At 42.6% G+C, this 20,439-nt stretch overlaps 1 protein-coding gene across 4 annotated transcripts; it reads right to left on the bottom strand.

Moving 5' to 3' along the window:
- Nucleotides 1–5,487: 5,487 nt before the first annotated feature.
- LOC135074759 (sodium-independent sulfate anion transporter) lies at nucleotides 5,488–18,217 on the bottom strand. 4 transcript variants are annotated; one of them, XM_063969140.1, is made up of 9 exons: nucleotides 18,083–18,217; nucleotides 10,763–10,845; nucleotides 9,903–10,005; nucleotides 8,547–9,069; nucleotides 8,282–8,462; nucleotides 7,758–8,087; nucleotides 7,020–7,160; nucleotides 6,693–6,838; nucleotides 5,488–5,943 (listed from the first exon to the last, which is right to left on the bottom strand). In XM_063969140.1, the coding sequence occupies exons 1-9, from the start codon at nucleotides 18,136–18,138 to the stop codon at nucleotides 5,584–5,586; spliced, it is 1,923 nt and encodes a 640-aa protein (XP_063825210.1). In that variant the 5' UTR covers nucleotides 18,139–18,217; the 3' UTR covers nucleotides 5,488–5,583. The 4 variants fall into 4 exon arrangements, with proteins under 4 accessions (XP_063825210.1, XP_063825211.1, XP_063825213.1 ...); XM_063969141.1 differs by lacking the exon at nucleotides 18,083–18,217 and adding an exon at nucleotides 15,887–16,032; XM_063969143.1 differs by lacking the exon at nucleotides 18,083–18,217 and adding an exon at nucleotides 15,732–15,822.
- Between the last annotated feature and the right edge of the window lie 2,222 nt (nucleotides 18,218–20,439).

The following is a 20,439-nucleotide window of genomic DNA, read 5'->3' as shown; positions in this document are numbered from 1 at the left end:
GTCCTCCTACCACTTTCGCGCTCACCAGTTGGTGCCACTGTCTTCGCTACTAGCAAGTGACAGGACCTTACTCTACAGTGGCGCTAACTGGTGAGCGCTAAAACGATAGCCCTCATTAAGCTCACACGTTTTAGTAAAACACATTCTAAAATCCATCGCTTTTGAAAAACCAAAGAACACCAAACCACCTGGTTGGGACGTCGGTAAACTAATTCAGCATTTATCGAAGTATACCGTTGATACAAACAATATGTTTCAAACATCACGTCATGCTACTTTGTTCAGGTAGGCGTATACATGATCCAACTTTACTTAAAGTTGATCATAGACATTACATTAAAACTAGCGAACATGTAATATTCTGGCCAGAATTCGGTTCTAAGACGGATAATAATACATATAGAAAAGTATATAAGTAGTATATCCGCACCCATAACACAAGCATATTAATTGCTTACTTTGGGGCTAGATGGCGCTGTGTGAGATTGTCCAAAGATGTTTATGTTTATGTTTATATAGACAGTCTGGTTGGAAATTGTTAGTTAATCCAAATAACAATAATTTGAATCCCCCTATTGGATTGAAAGGACAATACTTTTGATGAACGATCAACGTGAAGCTTCAAAATCATCTAGTTTATTCATCACAGTAAGAGGTCAACCGAAACCGGCTTCACGTACAGCTATATCGGGTTAGATAAAAACAGTATTTCAAGAAGCTGGCATTACAGCCACTCCAGGCAGCGTGAGATCAGCTGTAGCTTCCAAAAGTTGGGTGGAAAATCATCATTGGCAATCAGCTAAAACATTTCAAAAGTTCTATAGACGCGAGATTATAAGAAATATTAATTCAGAAAATGTAACTCAATTATTTAACCCAGTAAATTGGTTAACTCTTAATTGTAATAATTACAAAATTATGTACCGATGACGTCACCATGCGATAACAAACAGGTCTCAATAATATAAAGCTTCCTGTGACGGTCAAGTTTTTTAATAGGAGCGTTTTACCCTGAAATAAAACGCATATTAAAATACTTACCTGACTGGAAGCTTTCACTTCCTTCCATTCCTGCCTGGTGATAATAATTGAGCCAATGAACCAAAAAGGCGCCATGCTTTTTACGAAAACTAAAAATGGCGCGCAATCACCAGGTGTCGCCACTGAACCGGAAACACGAAGTCAATACAAGTACTAAAAAGGGTAGGAAAATCGACGGGAAACGGAAGTGTCATCTCAATAATATAAAGCTTCCAGTGAGGTAAGTATTTTAATATGCGTTTTATTTCAGGGTAAAACGCTCCTAAAAGACTTAAATGTAAAGACAGGCTCGTAAATTTGAAAGATAGAAAGAAAGAAAGAAAATATTTTTAATTTAATCAATACTACAGTTTGTCTACAGTTTTTATCGGAAATATCAGTTTCTGAATTAATTTAACTAAGCTTAAGATGCCTAAATTAAATAAATTGGGAGCGATTGACGAATTTGTGTGTACCACGCCCAATCACCACTAATAGTTTACAGATACTTAATTATTAGGTATGGATAATTTTTATAAAGTTAATACTCTCAATAAACTATTTAAGTCTCAATAAACTACCAGGAACTACTGTAATAATATGTATTTTTTTTATTATCTAAGTGCTTATCATTTTTGTCTCCTGCTGTTTTGTCACGTTGCAACTGTTACAACAAATGTGTGTTAAAAATGTTTGCAAATAAACGAATAAGTGAAAAATTTTCATTGCCATTAAACAATTAATTAATATTTATAATCAGAAAACTCACCGGTAATCAGCTAATGCTCCAGTACCCACAACACAACACAAAAAATTCACAATAAATACCGCACTTCACTGTTTACTTAGTCACGTCGCGCTCGAAAGGAACCGCTTAGCCTATAAAATTATTACTGAAGGTTTGCTCTTCTAAAGCGATACATTCATACTTCGTTCGGACTAACCAGGTCAGTTTGAAATATTAAACACATTGTGCTATGCGTCGTAGGTACTTACTTGTTTTTAAATAATTAGTACTTACCTAAAACCGTAACCTCGCAAGGCAGTGCGAAACCCATGGCAATGGCGATCACTTTAACACTGGTGCAACACAAATGAACGATGGAATTGATTCATTTTTAAATTGTCAGCACTTAGTTCCCTGGTAGGTATATGCGTCAGCCCGATGGATACTGCAACATGATATCGGTAAATTCTCACTATGTCGGTAAATAACAAGGTAACACATAGGTAAACACTTTTATAAAAGGAAAAAAGGTTTCCAACGTTTCGACTCGGTTGCACGAGTCATAGTCGCGGATAGACTAAAGAGATGCGGCGTCGTCTGCTCGGGCGGTGATGTTTTTTCTTTACCCACCCGCATTCTTCACAATATTTTCGTCCGTGCCGCGGCGTGAAGTATCGCGTGGCCACTTTTTATGTTCTTCCGAATTTGGCCGGTTAATCAACCAAAATGAGTCTGTAATGTTATCCTACTAATATTATAAATGCAAAAGTTTGGATGTCTGGATGTTTGTTACTTTTTTACGCAAAAACTACTGAATGGATTTTGATGAAACTTTATAGTATTATTGTTTATAACCCAGAATAACATAATTATAGGCTATAATTTATGACGATCTGTGACAAAGTATTTTAAAGCCACGGGCAAAAGCTAGTTTACTAATATTTAATATTTATTTATTTATTTTAATTACACAGTATAATTAATATGTGGATTAGATGCGAGATACCAACTGGCACTGATAAGAAGTTTCTAGGTAGGTACCTTAATTCCAGATTCGTTCCAGAGCTAGGGCATAATTATTTTTGTTTTGTAGAAAATAATTTGTAGCTCAATAAATAAACCATGATAGTAATTTTAACGAAAATTCGGGCACAATTGACCCGAATTCATTCCTAGATAAAAAAAATCGTACTTGTGTCTAACCGTTAATCCGAGATGCAGCATTTGGCTAGTTATCCTGGAACAACTCAAATAAATCCGAAACCTGACGGAGCTCCTGATTTTTAGGGCACAATAGGCTCGAATATAAGCTATCTAATGGTAGGTATATTCATCCACCGAGACCCAATTTTATTGTTTTAATGGCTTCATTTGTTGCCCATTAATACTATCCTAGGGTTTCGACTTCAGCGGAGTTGTGTTGTGTAGGTAGTTGTTTTTTTTTTATCCACAACGTGGAAGCTCTTGGCCTGTATCTCACCTGATGGTAAGTGACGATCAGGGCGAAGGTGGAAGCGAGCTTCACCCGGAATCCTCAACCACGGAGGAACTGGCTATCTTACCTCTAACTGCCGGAACACAATAATGCTGTTAACATTGTTAATTATTTATTTATTGGTCTGCCAACAATTGTACAATACAATTAGAAATTAAATTAGAATTATGGCGACAGAGTTAGGTAAGATGGTGGTAGAGACAGGCGGGCTTAGAACATGCCCTACCACCAACCAAACCGAACAGAAAAATCTGCCCCCACTGGGAATCGAACCCGGGACCTCTGCGTCTGAAGCAGGTGGGGCCCCCCCAAAGGGCAATTTTTGCGGTTTTACCGTGATAACGCGTAAAGGACTTACAGTATCGAAAACTGATCTTCATGACGGTTGAAGGGCATTCAATCCTGCATGGAATAAGACCAAATTCATATGTTTTGGACAAACCGTTCTCGTGCTTATCTTCGACAAAGTAGAAAATATATGTATAATTAATGACCCTCTCTACGTCCAATGACTCGTCACCCGGAGGGTCCCAAACCTTGAAAAGGGCCGCCTTACCGCACCCTACTGCACGACTGCGTTGCTGGTCGACTCCAAAAATCAACAACTTAAGCACAACTCCATCGAAGTCGAAAACCTAGAATAGTCTTAATGAGCAACAAATGAAGCCAATGAAACAATTAAACCTTTTGTAGAATCATTTCCGATTTGATTGATTTTCATGTCTTATTCTACTGGCCTATTATAACTTTCGACATGATTCTTTTGAAATAAGTCCGCCGACACCAAGCCGCCGAACTTGGTGAATTGTGAGTAGGTATCTTGTACATTCCCTAAGTGCTCGCTTGCTATAGGTTACCTACCTATCACAAGTGAGATGGATTTAAAAAAAATGCGTTTTTATAAATTGGTGTTACCCACCCACGGTAAGCAACACCTGGATGAATGATAAATACTACCTACTTATCCCCATTTTTAGGGTTCCAAAATGCCAGAAAACAGAACCCTTATAGATTCGTCATGTCTGTCTGTATGTCTTTCTGTCCGTCCTTATGTCACACCCACTTTTTTCCAAAACTATAGGAGCTATACTGTTGAAACTTGGTATGTAGATGTATTATCTGAACCTCATTAAGATTTTTCACAAAAATAGAAAAAGAGCAATAAATTTTGGGGGTCCCCATACATAGAACTAAACTCAAAAATTTGTTTTTCATCAAACCCATACGTGTAGGGTATTACTATGGGGAAGTACACTGCATCGGTGGGAACTAAATGAAACGAAGGAGTGGTCACTCTCATAGAGTTTAATAACGTTACTTTGTTCTTTGAACTGATACACTCTTCGACGTACATACGGCACATACATTTCATCATACAGGTAATACTTATATCATAATTATATTCTTTTATTTATTTCATTTTCAAAATATACTCATATATTTCTCTACTTAATGATAATTTTAAGTATCAGCCGAGGATCACAAAACAATGGATAAGTCAGAAGCGAGCGGCGGCGAGAGCGCGCGGGTCTCGGCGGACGGTCGCTAGGTGGACAGCTGCGGAAACTAGCGCCACCTGTCATTGAATGCGGCGCTGTCGTCGGTTGGCGTCGCGATCGCATTGCTATCGTACGACTAGCGACCGGTCGCTGAGATCTGTACTGCGCCGCGCCGCACTCGTCGCACAACCACCGGCCGCACGCTCGGCCGCCTCCGCTCTCGCTGCCCTTCTTAAAGCTTCACGTCTCACTTAACGATAAATTATTTCTAACTAAATTGTACTTCGTTCACCTAAAATAAATAGATCGGCACTAATTTATTATCACCCGCGACGCGTCGTCGCTATCGTCGACGACCTACGAAACTAGACATATAGGAATATCGTGAGTAAGAAAATAATATCGAGAATCGGCGAGCGGCGGCCGCGGGCCAGGCCCTCGATAGCGACGCCGCGCCTCGGCGCTGCACTCGCTCGTCCGGTCGGTCGATATCCAAATGATCACACGCGGAACGCTAACGCTACACACTAGGGTCAACTATAATAGAATTTGAAGCATCACAGCCGGCTCGGCCGGCCCCGCGGACGGGACCGCGTCGCACGCCTTTCAGTCGTGCGACTCCACGCTTATCACTTTTCATACCGCATTCGGTGCGTTTCGGGTTAAAGCTGGCTTTAAATTTCCGGAAAATATAGTCCTCGTTCAGATTAAAACGACGGCGGCGCCCGGGGCGACGCCGCGAACAGGTACATTTACAAAAATAGAGCGCCGGAGAGGCGAGGCTCGGCGGCGGGCCCAGGCGGGCCGGGCTACGGCTCGGCCGCGGGCCCGGCCGGGCCGCGCTACGGCTCGGCCGCGGGCTTGGGCGGCAGGCGGTCGGCGGCCAGCAGGCGGTCGAGCTCGGCGTCCTCGTAGAACACGGTGAAGTGCTCGGGCTTGGCCACGGCCTCGAAGATGGAGCACACGGAGGGCTTGACGTTGTAGAACAGCAGCGGCTGGCGGCGCGCGTGGAAGTCGGCGGTGAGCTGCTGGATGCTCTGCGCCGCCGTGTAGTCGGCGCTGTAGATGTGCGTGCACTCGAGCACCACGGGCACGGCGGCGGCGCCGGCGCGCTTGGTCACGAGGCGCCGCACGTAGTCCACGGACGGGAACATGAGGCAGCGGTCCGGCGTGATCATCAGGTACTCCACGCCCGCCTCCGTCTGCAACAACGGCCTCGGTCACTGGGGACTCGCTTCGCCGGACGATTTTCACTTCCCCGCGTGGAAACGGGTTTTTTGGCCCCGGTAATGGACAAGTTTCCCTTTTTTTCTTTTAATAAAACTTGAAAATATAAGTAAAACTAATAATAATTGTGAAAGAATCATGAAAATATCAAAAAGTTACAGGACTCTAAAGTTGCGCATAACAAAATTCGCGCCATTTTGATTCGAAGTAGTCACGACAGTCATTCGAAGTACAAACAGTAAATCACCCCTGATCCAGTGCTGTTGACAGATCCAATATTTTTTTAAATCTAGTAGTTTTTACTTTTCAGCCAGGGTCACTCAAGATTCTTTCTTAGTAAAATTGTGTAACCTTTTTTGACATAATAATATCCAAGACCTGTCATATTTAAAAAGAAAAAGAAGACTTTGTCATTCTCGACAATGTGTTAGGGGTGGTAAACATTGTGATTGAAACTTGAACAGGTGGCCTGACGTTACGGCACCGCCTGGCGCCTATGTTTAAATTCCACGCGAAAATATGGAGGTAATTTAATTAATTAATTTCTCAACCATTTTTTGATAGATTTTAAAAATAACTTCACCAGCTTTTTAGTTTTGGTCTATATTTTAATCCCATTCAGTAAAATCTAATGCTTTCAACATCAAGAAACTTGTCCATTCATAACAATATTGCTCGTGCGAATGTTGCAAAATGGGTTTATAACGGTCCAACGAGTGAGTACCTTGAGCATCTCCACGGAGAACTTGGGGCGCGCCGCGTGGTAGAGGATGAAGATGATGTTGACCACGACGCCCGTCAGGATGCCCAGCTCCAGCGGCAGCGTCAGGCACAGCACGAACGTGCCGACGCCCGGGATCAGGTCCAGTTCTGGAAACGCACGCATCAAACGTGAAGTAAGTAAACAGACCTACACCACGCCATTAATAAACTAGCCACACAAATCCATCATGGCTCGATTCAATCAGACCGATTCCCTTCAGGGATACTATCCCTGAGGATACGATATCTCGGTGCGCGAAGATGAGAGCCGACATGGCACAGAACTCACTCTTGGCGCGCCACATGGGCTTGATGACGTTGTACTCGACCATGAAGATGATGGCGGAGATGATGACCGCGGCCAGCGCCGCCTTGGGGATGTACTCGAAGTACTGCGTGAAGAACTGCAGCGCCAGGATCACCATCAACCCTGAAGCGAAACGTCCAGGCATTTAGTGGCGGGATTTGAGGGAGAATGCCATCTTTGTATGTAAGAGATTCTAACCAAATAAAATCTACGACACATTCAATACTGGTTCTGTTTTCTTTTTTTTTATAGGAAAACTTAATACATACTCGTAGCGTTTTCTTACGAAAGCCATACTATATTCAGGATCAATCGATTGATTTTTATGAAACTACACTGATTTAACGGCAATGACCGCTTTTTAATAATGCTAACAATTTATTAATTGTTCTAATTTTAGGGTTCCGTAGCCAAATGCAAAAAACGGAACCCTTATAGATTAGTCATGGTTTTCCCGGAAATTATTCTAACTTTTCTCGCCGTAAAAACCATCCTTAGACGTCAACGAACATAAAAAAAAGAATTGGTAAAATTGGTCCAGGCGCTTACCAACACATTCTGCGATTCATTTTTATATTATAAAAGATGAATGAAAAATCTTTGGGCAAGGGCTAGATTAATGCATAAAAACATAAAAAGTGACGTTGCATACGAAACGATATGTCGTCAGTAAATGTGTATCATTAAATAAAGAAAAGAAAGACGTCGCGTATCGCTCACCGGTGTAGAGCCCGTTGAAGGTGGTCTTGACGCCGGAGCCGTTGGCCACGACGGAGCGCGCCAGCGAGCCGCCGCCCGGGTAGGCCTGCACGAAGGAGTTGGCGATGCCGGCCACGCCCAGCGCGATCATCTCCTGCGTGGCGTCGATGGTGCGCCCGTCCGAGAACGCCTTGCAGATGGCGATGTCCTCCAGCAGCACGATGAGCGGGATCACCAGGATGCCCGAGCCCAGCTCCGACACCATGTCCAGGAAGTCCGCCGTGCTGTTGTCGGCGCGCACGTAGCTGAAGGGCGGCGCGCGCGGCGCCGGCACGCCCGACGGGATGGCGCCTGCAACGAGACGACGGTCAGACCGAGCCCCGCGCGCTCTACCGCTACATGATACGTGACCGATGATGCGATGACATGAGCGAGTTTACTAACCGCCACTGTTACATTCGGCTGGCGAGCATAAAAAGAGAAAATCCCATCAGTATTTTGAACAACGCTCGGATAACAAAGAGGCCAGAGGCTCGGATGCGTACCCATGAGGCGCACGGGGGCCTCGCCGTAGGAGGCCACGAACCAGAAGCCGAGCGCGCCGCTGGCCACCACCACGATGGCGTTGCGGCACGTGCCCAGCAGCCACAGGCACTTCGTGAACACCTTCTGCCGCGTGCTGGGGCCGTCCTCGGACTTCGCTCCCAGCTTGATCATTCCTATTTTCTGGAACGACGGAAACACATTTTAGGCAACTCGTTCGCCGCGGAAGGCGGACTCGATCCCGAGCGGGAAACGACTGCGACTCACCCGCATGATCAGCAGCAGAGCGATGCAGGCGAACCCGAGCACGGGGTCCCACACGGAGGCGGCGTGGACGTTCCGGAAGATGGAGATCCACTGCTGCAGGAACGTGCTGCCGCTGACGGAGATGGCGAACAGGTCCTTGACCTGGCTGGTGGCGATCATGAGCGCGACGGCCGACGTGAAGCCGGACGACACGGGCCCCGACACGAAGTTGATGAGGAAGCCGAGCCCCAGCACGCCCATGAGCAGCTCCACCAGCCCGGCCAGGAACGTGAGCAGCACGGCCTTCTCCAGCGAGCCGCCCGCCACCTGCCACGTCAGCAGCGACGCGATGGCCGTGGGGCCGGCGGGCACGGCGCGGCAGCCGCCCAGCACGATGTAGATGAAGCAGCCCAGGAACGAGCCGTACAGCCCCTGCTGCGGCGGCAGCCCCGCGATGTTGGAGTACGCCAGCGACTGCGGGATCACCGTCAGCCCCACCGTGATGCCGGCGATCAGGTCGCCTATCGCTTTTTCCGTGTTGTATCTGTTGAAACAGGACGCATCGATTGATCCTCCGCGTTCGATTGTTCATTATACAGGGTGTTTGGCGCATCGTGTGCCAAAATGATTTGGCGGATAGAATGGGTCTTTTCCTATATTTTCAGCCCCCATAACACGTTCCATGCCAGGCGGCTACTTTTATATTAATCTCACCAAAATACCCAAATCGCATCATTTAATTTCAATTTAAAAAAAAACTACTAGGCGTAGCCTCAAAGTAAATATTTTGTGATGTTTTTACCTGCTTTGAACTTATTGTAAAGTAAAAAAAAAGTTCAAAATTCAAAATTTGAATATCAGTCCGAGTAGAGTCAATGCACTAATTTAAGGAATTTGTGAAGTTGTTGTTATTATTTAAACAAGATTAGTATACCGTTTCAATGGGAATAGACTAGAGAAGTTTTGATAAAATCCGAAGATCGCTATCTCTTTTTTTTTTTTATTATAGCCATGTAAACTTAATTGTTCAGTCCATTTTTAACTTTTCGGAAAACTTCAAAGCTGAATTAAAAAAAACTAGATGATATTTGCCAGTAAATTTAGATTTGATGCAACCCTACATCAATGCACGTCAAAACAAAATATTTACTTTGAGGCTACGCCTAGTAGTTTTTTTTAAATCGAAATTAAATGATGCGATTTGGGTATTTTGGTGAAATTACTAAAAAAATTCATATAAAAGTAGCCGCCTGGCATGGAAAGTGTTATGGTGACTGAAAATATAGGAAATGACCCATTCTATCCGCCAAATAATTTTGGCACACGATGCGCCAAACACCCTGTATTTTTGTGTAAAACTCGGTTCAAACTACTCACTGTGGCATCCATGCTGTGATGGGCAACCGTTTGTGAAGCGTCTTACGGTTGAATCGGCGACGTAACGCTGATCGCCAACCTTCTTTGTTTCCGCCGTCTGACACTGTACAAACAATAATTCAATTAGCTTTCCTAAAAATAAAAACACAACTCATAACATGTAAATGGCAATTTAGAATTATAGGTAGGTATAGTACAGCTGGGACTCAATGCATCTGTATCGTCGATCTTACCGTTTAGTAAACTTTTAGTAAAGGGGTTGTGGAATAACCCCCAGCCAATTGATTCGCTCCATTATTGGGTGATTGTGAATTTTTCTTCGAAAAATCATATGCTACGAAATGAATGGAATTTATGTCGTCTTCTAAAGTCTTTATGCTATTTTCTTAGTTACCAGGTGCGTAGCAATAGTGCAGTGAGACACTGGTCTCTATACTGATGCACTATGGCCCGTATTAGGTAACCACTCCCATGCATGAACTACACTCAAGATTTCTTAGTTATGATTGGTCCTGATCGGTCCAATGATGACGGTCAACCAATCTCCTGAGTTTGAGCGTCGTGTCGTATTATTACAGGGCCTAAGTGCGCTATGCTGCATGAGTGGCGGGCGGCGGCGAAGGTGTGCACGCCTCGGGAGCGAGCGCAGCAGGCGCGGGCGCGCGGGGCAAGTTCACGGGCAGGCGGCGGGTGCCGCGGCGTCTGGCGCCTCCGAGCCCGCGCTGTAGCGGAAGGTCGCCGCGCGTACGCATTCGTCACGTTCGGCTGCCGTCACGCTGCGACTCCGACGCTAACCGGATCACTATCGACGATCGTAAAACCATAATGCATAATTAACGGTTTCGGTCGGAGCTACTCACGTATGTAGTCGTTGCTGGCATGCTTATCGTCGGGCGGCGGGATGGAGCCCGACGAGGCATTGTGTTTTCTTCTAGGGATCATTCTGAAAAGGAACAAAAATGAGTTTTTTAATTACCGTAATAGTGAGAATAAAATCAATGGAATGCTCAAACTTTTGTCTAAAAAGCAATAAAACCAAACAATGACTCATACGCGCACATATTCCATACATAAAATATTTGTAAGTAAGTAGTAATCATTTATCGTTCTTGAACTGTAATTGAATACCTATTCAGTTGTATTTGTTCAGATGGCCAGTCCATCTATTTTCGACTGTGGATTTTCACGTGATGCTAATTTCATTTGAATATATACATCTAATCGAGGATGTGTTGGCTGGCCTGGCACAAATATTAGTTACCTAAATTGTGAAAGCTTTTTTATACCTGATAAAAATAAATTAATTCTGCACAGCTTCAATGTCACATGTTTTTAATTAAGTTCAACATAATTCAGAGTCGACTCCAAGAGATATAACCTTTAAGGAGCATATGTACCTATCAGTAAGAATGTTTTGATACAATCAATACTAATTGTACTTATTACCATGCGCCTGCACAGCAGCGCGTTGTGTGCGCTCATGTGACCGCGCACTTAACGATCTGACTGAACTACCTATCTCCGATTACAAATGACACACTTGATTAAAGATTTGAAACGCGCTGATACCTTCTTGTAAATGACTATCGAAAAGCATAAGATAAATACGAGTAATTTAAACAAAGCGAATATTTATTCCGTTTCAAATCTGCGTATCTAATACGTCGGTGTCTTGGTGGTAATTTCGCATATCATCATTTTGTTTATCAGATAGACTGTTTTATACTATAGTAACAGATTTTGATTGATCATACAATATTTGGAAATAGGAAGAATTTTCCACACATGGATTTCTTGAAAACAGTTCGAAGAAGAGACGCGAGGGTGATGGGAAACTATCATGCAATTTTAGTCTCGATGGAGAGCTTCACAAAACAACATCGTGATTTGCGTGCGTAATTTTTTTATTAAAGCAACCGACTATTTGAAAATATTTTCGCCCACCCTATATTTGTTCCATTTCTTAGTCTTAATAAACAATTAAATATCGCTTGTAATATTTTACACTGATTTAAATAAATAAATAAATAAATAAACGTTTATTTGGTACAACTTAGGTAATTCTAATACTATTTTCATTAGTTGTGCACTCATTTAACACTTCATAGTACAATACTCATTATTATACTATGGTAGTAATTAGCTAATCAGCTATCGAAAGGAGATAGGCACAAGCCGAGTACCATAAACACGGCACACACGCGAAACAGAATCGCCATAACGACGAATAATTGTCTAATCAATGAGGGAAACAACACCTCTAATGCTCCAACGGACTAATCAGTGTTGAGGAAAACCACGAACGGACGCAACGTGAACACGAATGATTGTGACCTAATTAGCAGCTGCCGATACGGATCCTGCTTCCCGGCGGCAGAACCGAGTATTGCTTTCTGAGCATTTACTATTTATACACCAGGCGGCTATCGAAGCATTCAGAATAAATAAAGATAAATATAACTGTAATAGATGGAAGTCCACGTGCTCAAAATAGTTTTGAACAAAATAAATAACCCCGGTAAATAAATGAATGCCTGCGGTCCATTTCATTACGTATTTATTTACAAAAACCCTAAACCATTCTAGCTACACTTCTTGTCTTGTCCTAAATTCACACAAGTGACCGGTGAGTCACTGTCTCACTGATTGAAAAAACTTCTATGACGAGACATTTCTTGGTGCTTACGTTTAAACTTAGAGCTCTTTCATTATTGGGTTGTGTCAGTGCGACAGGCCAACAATAACCGAGTTTAAAATAGTATCAGCGTCTACCTGGGACACCGAACAAAGGAAAAGGCTGCTCCTTCGGGAAACCCCACCAACCGAAGCTTCTTTATGATACTGTTCTGACCATTACACCAGCATTTTTGAGATAAGCAAAGATAAAAACCTTATATTATAGGAATCTACAGGGTGGAAACGATAACTTAACTCACTCGATTATTTCTAAACTATACAAAGATATCGATAAACTGGTGCTTCACGAGCTCTTTAACCCCTTTCAAACGGTACCAATAAATAAATAGGTTACAGAATAAACTGAATCTATCCGAAAAATCTACGTTTCCACCTTCACACACTTTCCAACACATTTTTGAAGATTTTCAATTAATTGTCACTAATCATAACACTTTGTATGAATTTCGAAATCCGGCGAAATCGACCGATTATGAGTTTTGACTGTACAAAAATACCATAAAAGCTAGGCTTACGTAATTCCATAAAAGCTGATAATCAGTAAAAGTAAAGTAAAGTAAAAGTGTTTTATTTATCAACAAAAAATTTACAGTCTGTTTATCTAGCGGCTGCTGCACTAAGCTGTGCTTGTGTCGCGGCAGCCTTAAGTAACACAGGTTAACAATGTTGATAAAATATAGTGAGGACACACGGTACATGGCAATTAACAGTTATTAAACTCTTAAGATAACTAGAATATTTTTTACTTAGACTAAACAAAAAGTAACTGAGGTAGTGTTACTTTTTGTTTAGTTTTGTTTAGTCTAAGTAAAAAATATTCTATTATAAATAATATTTGGGCAATAATTATATTATGTTTCCTCAGGCAAGAGCCAGATAGTTTTGACCGTTCCAAAGCCTTGCCAGACCAGCATTTTAGGGTAGCTGACAAAGCCTGCATGATGTCGCAAACTTCACGATGATCTTTGTTGGGTTGACAAACCTTCAGCTTTTATTAAATAACGTAGGTCTGGCGTTCACTGGCTGTTGCTCAATAGTGGAATTAGTTCTACGTAGATAAATTGGAATAATTGCGATAAACAATGCGCCGACAGTAAGGCACGGCAGGTAGGAAGGCAACTTCGGCCGGGCTTGCGCCGTGCGCCGTGTTGCTTGTGGTGTTGCGCAACAGGCGCGGGCCGCTCGCCCGCGCGAGGCACGTGCCCAGATCCAGAACAAACAAACGTCGCCGTCATCGGGCTCTATTGTATACCTACTTTCTCTTTGAATTCGACACATGACAACACGATCGCTAAGGAGTAATTCACTTAATTTACTTGTTACCTATTTATTTATTTTAAGCCCAGAATGAACACTTGTAGTCACTTTACAGCTAGTTTCACTTCTTATATCCGAGTTAATAATTATTTTACTTGTATTTGAGTGATGGAATGCATTAATTACAATTTAATATAACATTACGAGAAAGCTTAATTCCGTAATAATGCTATAAATGAAGCACCCGATAGTAATGCGGTTAGAGATTCGCAATATACATAATTTAACAATAATGTACATATTAACAACATTTTGAACAGATTTATCCGAACCTTATGGTTCTTTGGGTTATTCACCATATAGGACCAATCCCGCCGAAACGGCTTGATAGTCACGAGTTCACGACAACTATTAAAGTAAGTAAAAAAACCGATAGAGACTGGTGGGTGGTTGACTAAGGGCTGGATTTTAAATCGAGTTTTATCTTTTAACTGAAGAATAAACTTGTCATTTTGACATAATTCTCCTACTGAAACTGTCAATGTGCCAAACTTATTCTTCAGATAAAAGTTATCCGGGGACAGTCCATCCCAAAAAAAAAAAGTTATCCGACGATTAAAAAATCAGCTCTAAGTTTGTTCGGCGATTCTTCTCAGCCCTTGAAAAAGGTTATTTTTTTCGTACTTTTTATGGGTAGGCCTTCCATATCAGTTTGATTCACCCATTCTGGGACACCATGTATGTATATACGAGTAGGACATATTATCATGAATACTTTCCGCAGCCGACGCGTCTGCTGGTTGCACTCTGTTGACTAACAAGCCGACTAAGCAACGCGAACGTGTTCTTCACCTGTTCCCATAATTCCTTCGGTTCATCATTTATTTAAAATAATTTTGCAGATTGTCCCTTTCAATAGATATCAAAACGCAGATCAATCAAATACTAGCAAGTAAAATAGTAGGTGTGTGTAACAAATACTAGTATTAAATATAAATAATAATGTGTTTCCCTAATATAAATAAATCAATAAATTATTTATTTATTTATTTATTTATTTATTTTTGGGAAACATACAGTTACAATATAATTTAATTTAGGTGCAGTAAGAAAACACATAAACCAATTATATATATAAATAATATTAGTTATATAATTATTACTCTCGGGGTACTACTGGAGTTTCGTATAATCTGTTCTTAGCGGATGTCTACAGTTCTATACCCTATAAGTCAAATTTCAAAGTACTTACCTAGGTGTTATAACTCGTAGTTTCTGAGTTTTTTGATTGATCAGTGAGTGGTATTTATATAGGTAATTATGTTAATGTAATTATTAATAATTTTAAATTTATCACGTTTACCGTAACATATAGATAAAGAGAAAAGATTTGTATTTTGTATGTTTGATTCTAATTCTTTTTTTACCATTAGAATTCTTTTTTTTTTTATTAACATGAACATATTTTTTTGATTTCTAATTCGATTTTGACTTAGTTAATTATTGGATAAATATATTTTTATAAATCTTACAATGAATCACTACGAAGATATACGAGTAGGTAAAATATGTAGGTATGTAAGTATGTTACATTCCTGAGAATTAGTTACTTTACCTATAATCACTGTTAAAAATTTATTTTCAAGGGAATATGGATGTCGTTCACTTCACTATTGACACTATCACTTTGATGGATAACTTGACAATGAAATGTTTAGAAAGAATTAATCGAATATATGACAAGCTGCGCGACATCACCGAGCGGCCGCCCGGCTGCAGCGGGCTGCACCGCGGGGAATGCCTCGCTCGCGATACGGCAATTAGGAAGTCACTTACGCCAGTTGAGATAATAAAAACAATGCGGCCGTGACTCACATTACACAGTTTACAAGACAAACAAACTCGCGGCCGGCGAGACGATGCGCCTCCTGCGGGTCCGGGCCGCGGGCGGTCAGCTGACAAAAAGAAAGCTACGGCAGCGCCGGGGGCGGCCGCGGCGCGCCCGGGCCACCCCGCCGTCTGGGACTCACTTGGACGCTGGGCGGGCGGCGGTCAGCTGCACATGCCGCGAGGACTGGAGCGAGAGCGCGGGCCGTGACGAGCGTGCGGAGCGAGCGGGAGCGGCGCGCGTGGAGCGGGCGACGCGGGCGGCGTGGAGCGAGCGACTGGCGGCGGCTGGCGGGCCGAGTGCGCGCGGCCGCGGCCGGCGCGAGATGCGGCGCGCGCCGGAGGCTGCGTCACGCGCCCCCGCCCCGCCCACCCCGCGCCCCCGCCGCGAGCCGAGCTCCATCACATCCACACGGCACACCACATCTCAGTAGCCTGCCCGAGTGGAGCGCCCGAGTGTGGTGTGGATCTCACTTTCAAGTTTACTTTAATATTTTTTTATTGAAAGTAACAAGCGACCACGAGTAGGAGGCATCGTATCAGAATAAATTGCCATTCTTGTTCAATAATATGTAGGTACATTATATTAAAATAAACTGAAAAAAGACTACCTCATTGTCACAATTTACAAGAGCTCACACTAGGTATTACAAGGTACATACCTAGGTTAGTTAATCGATCGTGTCACACACAAGATAATGAAAAGTTATTTTAAAATGTATTACGCTTCATCGACAAATACATTCATTTAAATATAATTGATCTAACCACGATAATTATTGCATATTTACGAGCATCCAGCCTACGGCTTGTGCTACGGCCGCGCGCCGCGTTTTCGTCACATACTTTTACGGACTTGAAAGCTCCGCCAATTTCGTAACGTAACCGCAACCTATTTACAAAATAACGACCGTTAAACATATTTGTTAATCAGTTGATAAAATGATTATTATTTATGTGATACAATTTTGTCATTGAATAATGCCATACTTAGGTGTAAATTGCAGATATGAATCATTTAGGTTCGATACGATATTTCAGCGATAGAAATGAGGTTAGCCGTCGAGCCGGGAGCCAACCTTGACCTTGGCTCCCGGAGGGTCTCGGGCTGGGAGCTGGCGCGCTGCCAAGTGCCAACAGACAGTCGTCAGGAGGTCTACGCTACGGGGAATAAACATCACAGATAAAACTTATTTATTTTTTGGAAGTAGGCTTTTAAAAACGAACGCTTTTGTAACGATAAAACGATATTTGGTTAGAGGTATAATTTTATGATATTATGAGATTTTGTAAATAAGACATACATAGGAATCACACCTGTATGAAAATATTAATAATAAAAAAATCTTTATTAAAATTAATAAAGGTTTTGAAAATTGAAATCTCGCGGCCGCAACCGCGCGCACGGGGCGCTGCGCACGCGTTGAACTCTTTCGTTCGCGCGGGCGCACGCAGGCACACACGGCACACGCAGGCCGCGCCCGGCCGCGACACAAACATTTATTGCTGTATAAATACCGGGTTTTATTTTTTTACTTGATCAAACATGACATAAAAAAAAAGGTTGATTCTAATCGCATTGAAAATTTTTGAAGTTAAAGTTAAAATATAACATCATTTTCATTTACTTGTTTTTAATAGATATCCAAACAGTTGACAGTATTTATTATTATGTAAACAAATGAGCACGGGGCGCCTTCCCCCCGCGCTGATAGCAATCATCTCGGTCGTGTCAGCGGCTCCTACACTCATGATTTGCTGCTAGTTTCAGAGCCGACATTGCATGTGTCCAAATTCCAATGATTCAATTAAATGACAGAAATTACGCAACGGTCGATAACAACATAATCAGTATCCAGTATCGTCTCTCGAGCAAGGAGACGCTGGCGATCAAGGAGCGCTTTGTGACGTGACTAATGACTTATTTATGCGACCGTTAATAAATCTTATGTGCCGCATCAAGTCCGTCACGTGACGGCTCCTCGCCCCGCGCCGCTGTGCGCTGCACCGACAGCACATTCCGTCAACCTCCCGCGCAGCATGCCGCGTGTGGGCCGGCCCGTACGGCACGCGCTCGCGCTGCCCGCCTCGCGCTGATACGACACGTCCACTTGACAGTAATCACTTCACACAGTTGGAATATCAACATTTTTCTATTAAAATTTTATTAGCGTATTACGTATCTGGGATGGCGCTTTTGCCAATTAATAATTTATCTCACCAAGATCTACAGATCAACGATTAATTTACACTAAAAGCCAAGAACAAAAGGACCGGTTTCAACAAGAAAAACTAACATAAACTCGCATGATGATTAAGCCGGTGATATTTAAACTTACGTCACTGAACTGAAAAATTCAAAATAGGGATGAGCGTCTCTCATTTTATGGGTCATCGGCGTTAATAATGGAACTGTGACGTTGGGTACAGAAAAATGAATGAGGCGTGCGCTTCGCGCAGCCGGGCCAGTGGCCACGGTGCAGCGCGGCGACCGCGGGCGGGCGCACTGAAGGCTCTCGCGTGGCGCGGGCGCGGGGTCGTCGACCCGCGTGCGCGGGCGCCGCGAGGGCGAGGGCAGGCCCGCGGGCTCGCGGGGCGAAGGGCCAGGCGGCGATCATGTGACTCCGCGGGCAGCGCGGGGGGCGCGGGCCCCTCCACCCACTCGGCGGCGCTGACGTCACGTGAGTCATCACGCAGGTTCTGGTTTAGAAAGTCTTTCTTCGTGTTACCGTTTCTCCGCAGGTGTGAGCGTGCTGTATACTGACTGACTGATGGTAGATCGCAATAAATGCGAGTGATTCCACAATACTTGTGGCACCTACTCATCTAATAATTGTTTTTCAAACTAAAAACACGCTTTTAATTACTGCACAAAAAGAACAAACTTGATAAGTTTCCGTCGTTTCATCTAGGAATTCCTATGGACACCTCCCGACTCCATCATCAGGACCCTGGACATCATCTAGCACTAAAGTGCTCGAAAAGACAAATACAATGAACCCCAACTCATTTTCGTTTAGGAGTTCCTATGGCCATCTTCCAGTCCCATCATCAGAGCAGCTCGATGGTACCATAATATTGTATTGTCATCTAATCTACATATAATTGCCAAGTTTCATGATGATACAAGAATTAGAAGTGCGTATAATTCAGATTCTCAGATTCCATTACATAGTTACATACCCGACGACCTAATAAAAGCGTGTTAAAAAAAAGAGAAGTGCCTACTTTATTTGAAATTAGTTAAGCTGCTATCAAAAACATAAACTAATTTAATTTTCTGGTTCTAGAGCAGAAACCAGTTTAGTGCCAAACAGGCAACCGCAAACCCCTCCGAATCAATCACGAGCTGATAGCTGAAGCTAGTCTAGAAGAAAATATAAGTCTCAGTGAACGCAATAGGGCAGGAGTGTTTGTTTGTTTACATTGGCCGAGTGCAGCCTGCGCAGGCGGTCGCGCGTGCGCGCGTGACGTGTTCGAGACGCGCCCGCGATTTTGGGCAAAACACGCGCTGACTCACGCGCATTAATGGTATGCGCGTAAAATTGCCTCAGGTACTATTTAGCTTGATTAGGCATTAAATCGCTTCTCCGAAATAGACCCCATTAACTTTAATGACTAAAATCTTACGTCACTCTTCCTCATTAAAATAGTAAACTGTATACTGCACTCCAAATGACTTTTTGGATCAATCAATTTGGTATAATAATGTTTAACAAATTATATCCTACCTAGATTTAGCTAATTTTTTGGAGATATTAATGTAACAATAAGGCTGGGATGCACCATTTTTCTTTAGCAGAACAAAGTAACGTGAAAAGTCTGTCAAAATCCATAAAAAAACAGTTATAGTTAAAGTCACGGTTAAAATAAGGTTGTACAACTCATCCAAAAATAATAAAATAGACCGTAGACAGGTACTACATACATGGTTGTTTAAGTTGTAAGTAATACCAGTAATACCTACAAGGAAATAAGTCAAATATTTATTTTTAAGAACTGTGTTAGGTTGGTACTACGAGTATGAGATTAAAACGATTGGCATGACAGTCTCCAGAAAGCAATAGCAATACTATCATTAACCTTGTCAAAAGAGGGGCCTTTAAATATGTTGCTCTTTGGTAAAAAAACAATCATGTTCATGAAATATTTTTATTTTTATCGGTTTGCTAGCGGCCGCCCACACGACTTCGTACGTTTGGACCCCGTTTTACCCCCTTTGGGGTGGAGTTTCGTAAAAATCGTAAAAACCGATTCCGATTTCCGATCCGAATCCGATTTCTTAGCGGATGTCTACACCCTATATGGAACCTACCAGATTTCAAGTTTGTAGGTATAGTTGCTGAGATTTCGTGATTAATCAGCGAGTGGTATTTCGCTTTTGTATGTATAGATTAGTGTAGTGACCACCTGCAGCAGCGCCGGCGCCGCTGCGGATGCAAAGCAAAGGCTTGACGAGTAGAACAATAGGTACAGAGAACAGACCGTGAGGCGGGACCGCGGGAGTGTCACAAGCACGCAAAAGCACTGAAGTCCAAAAGTTCGATAGAATTAATTAACTTTATCCGCGGATTAACAACCACAAACATTATTTAAGGGAGAGTCCGGTAATTTGGACCAGTTTTTTTCAATCCTATTTTACACATAGTTTTCTTTTGTTTTTGCTAATGTTCATGGTATATAATTAAAGAGAAAT

Source organism: Ostrinia nubilalis, chromosome 9, assembly GCF_963855985.1.
Source record: "Ostrinia nubilalis chromosome 9, ilOstNubi1.1, whole genome shotgun sequence".
NCBI lineage: Eukaryota > Metazoa > Arthropoda > Insecta > Lepidoptera > Crambidae > Ostrinia > Ostrinia nubilalis.
This window is presented reverse-complemented; position numbering and strand designations above follow the sequence as displayed.

What these genes read in the sequence shown, in the direction of transcription:
- LOC135074759 (XM_063969140.1), bottom strand. Translation starts at nt 18,138, where the DNA reads ATGACCCATAAAATGAGAGACGCTCATCCCTATTTTGAATTTTTCAGT. An exon ending in ATCACAGCATGGATGCCACA is followed by an intron (nt 9,070 to 9,902) that starts GTGAGTAGTTTG and finishes CTGTTTCAACAG; the next exon opens with ATACAACACGGAAAAAGCGA. An exon ending in GGCCCCCGTGCGCCTCATGG is followed by an intron (nt 8,088 to 8,281) that starts GTACGCATCCGA and finishes GTCTCGTTGCAG; the next exon opens with GCGCCATCCCGTCGGGCGTG.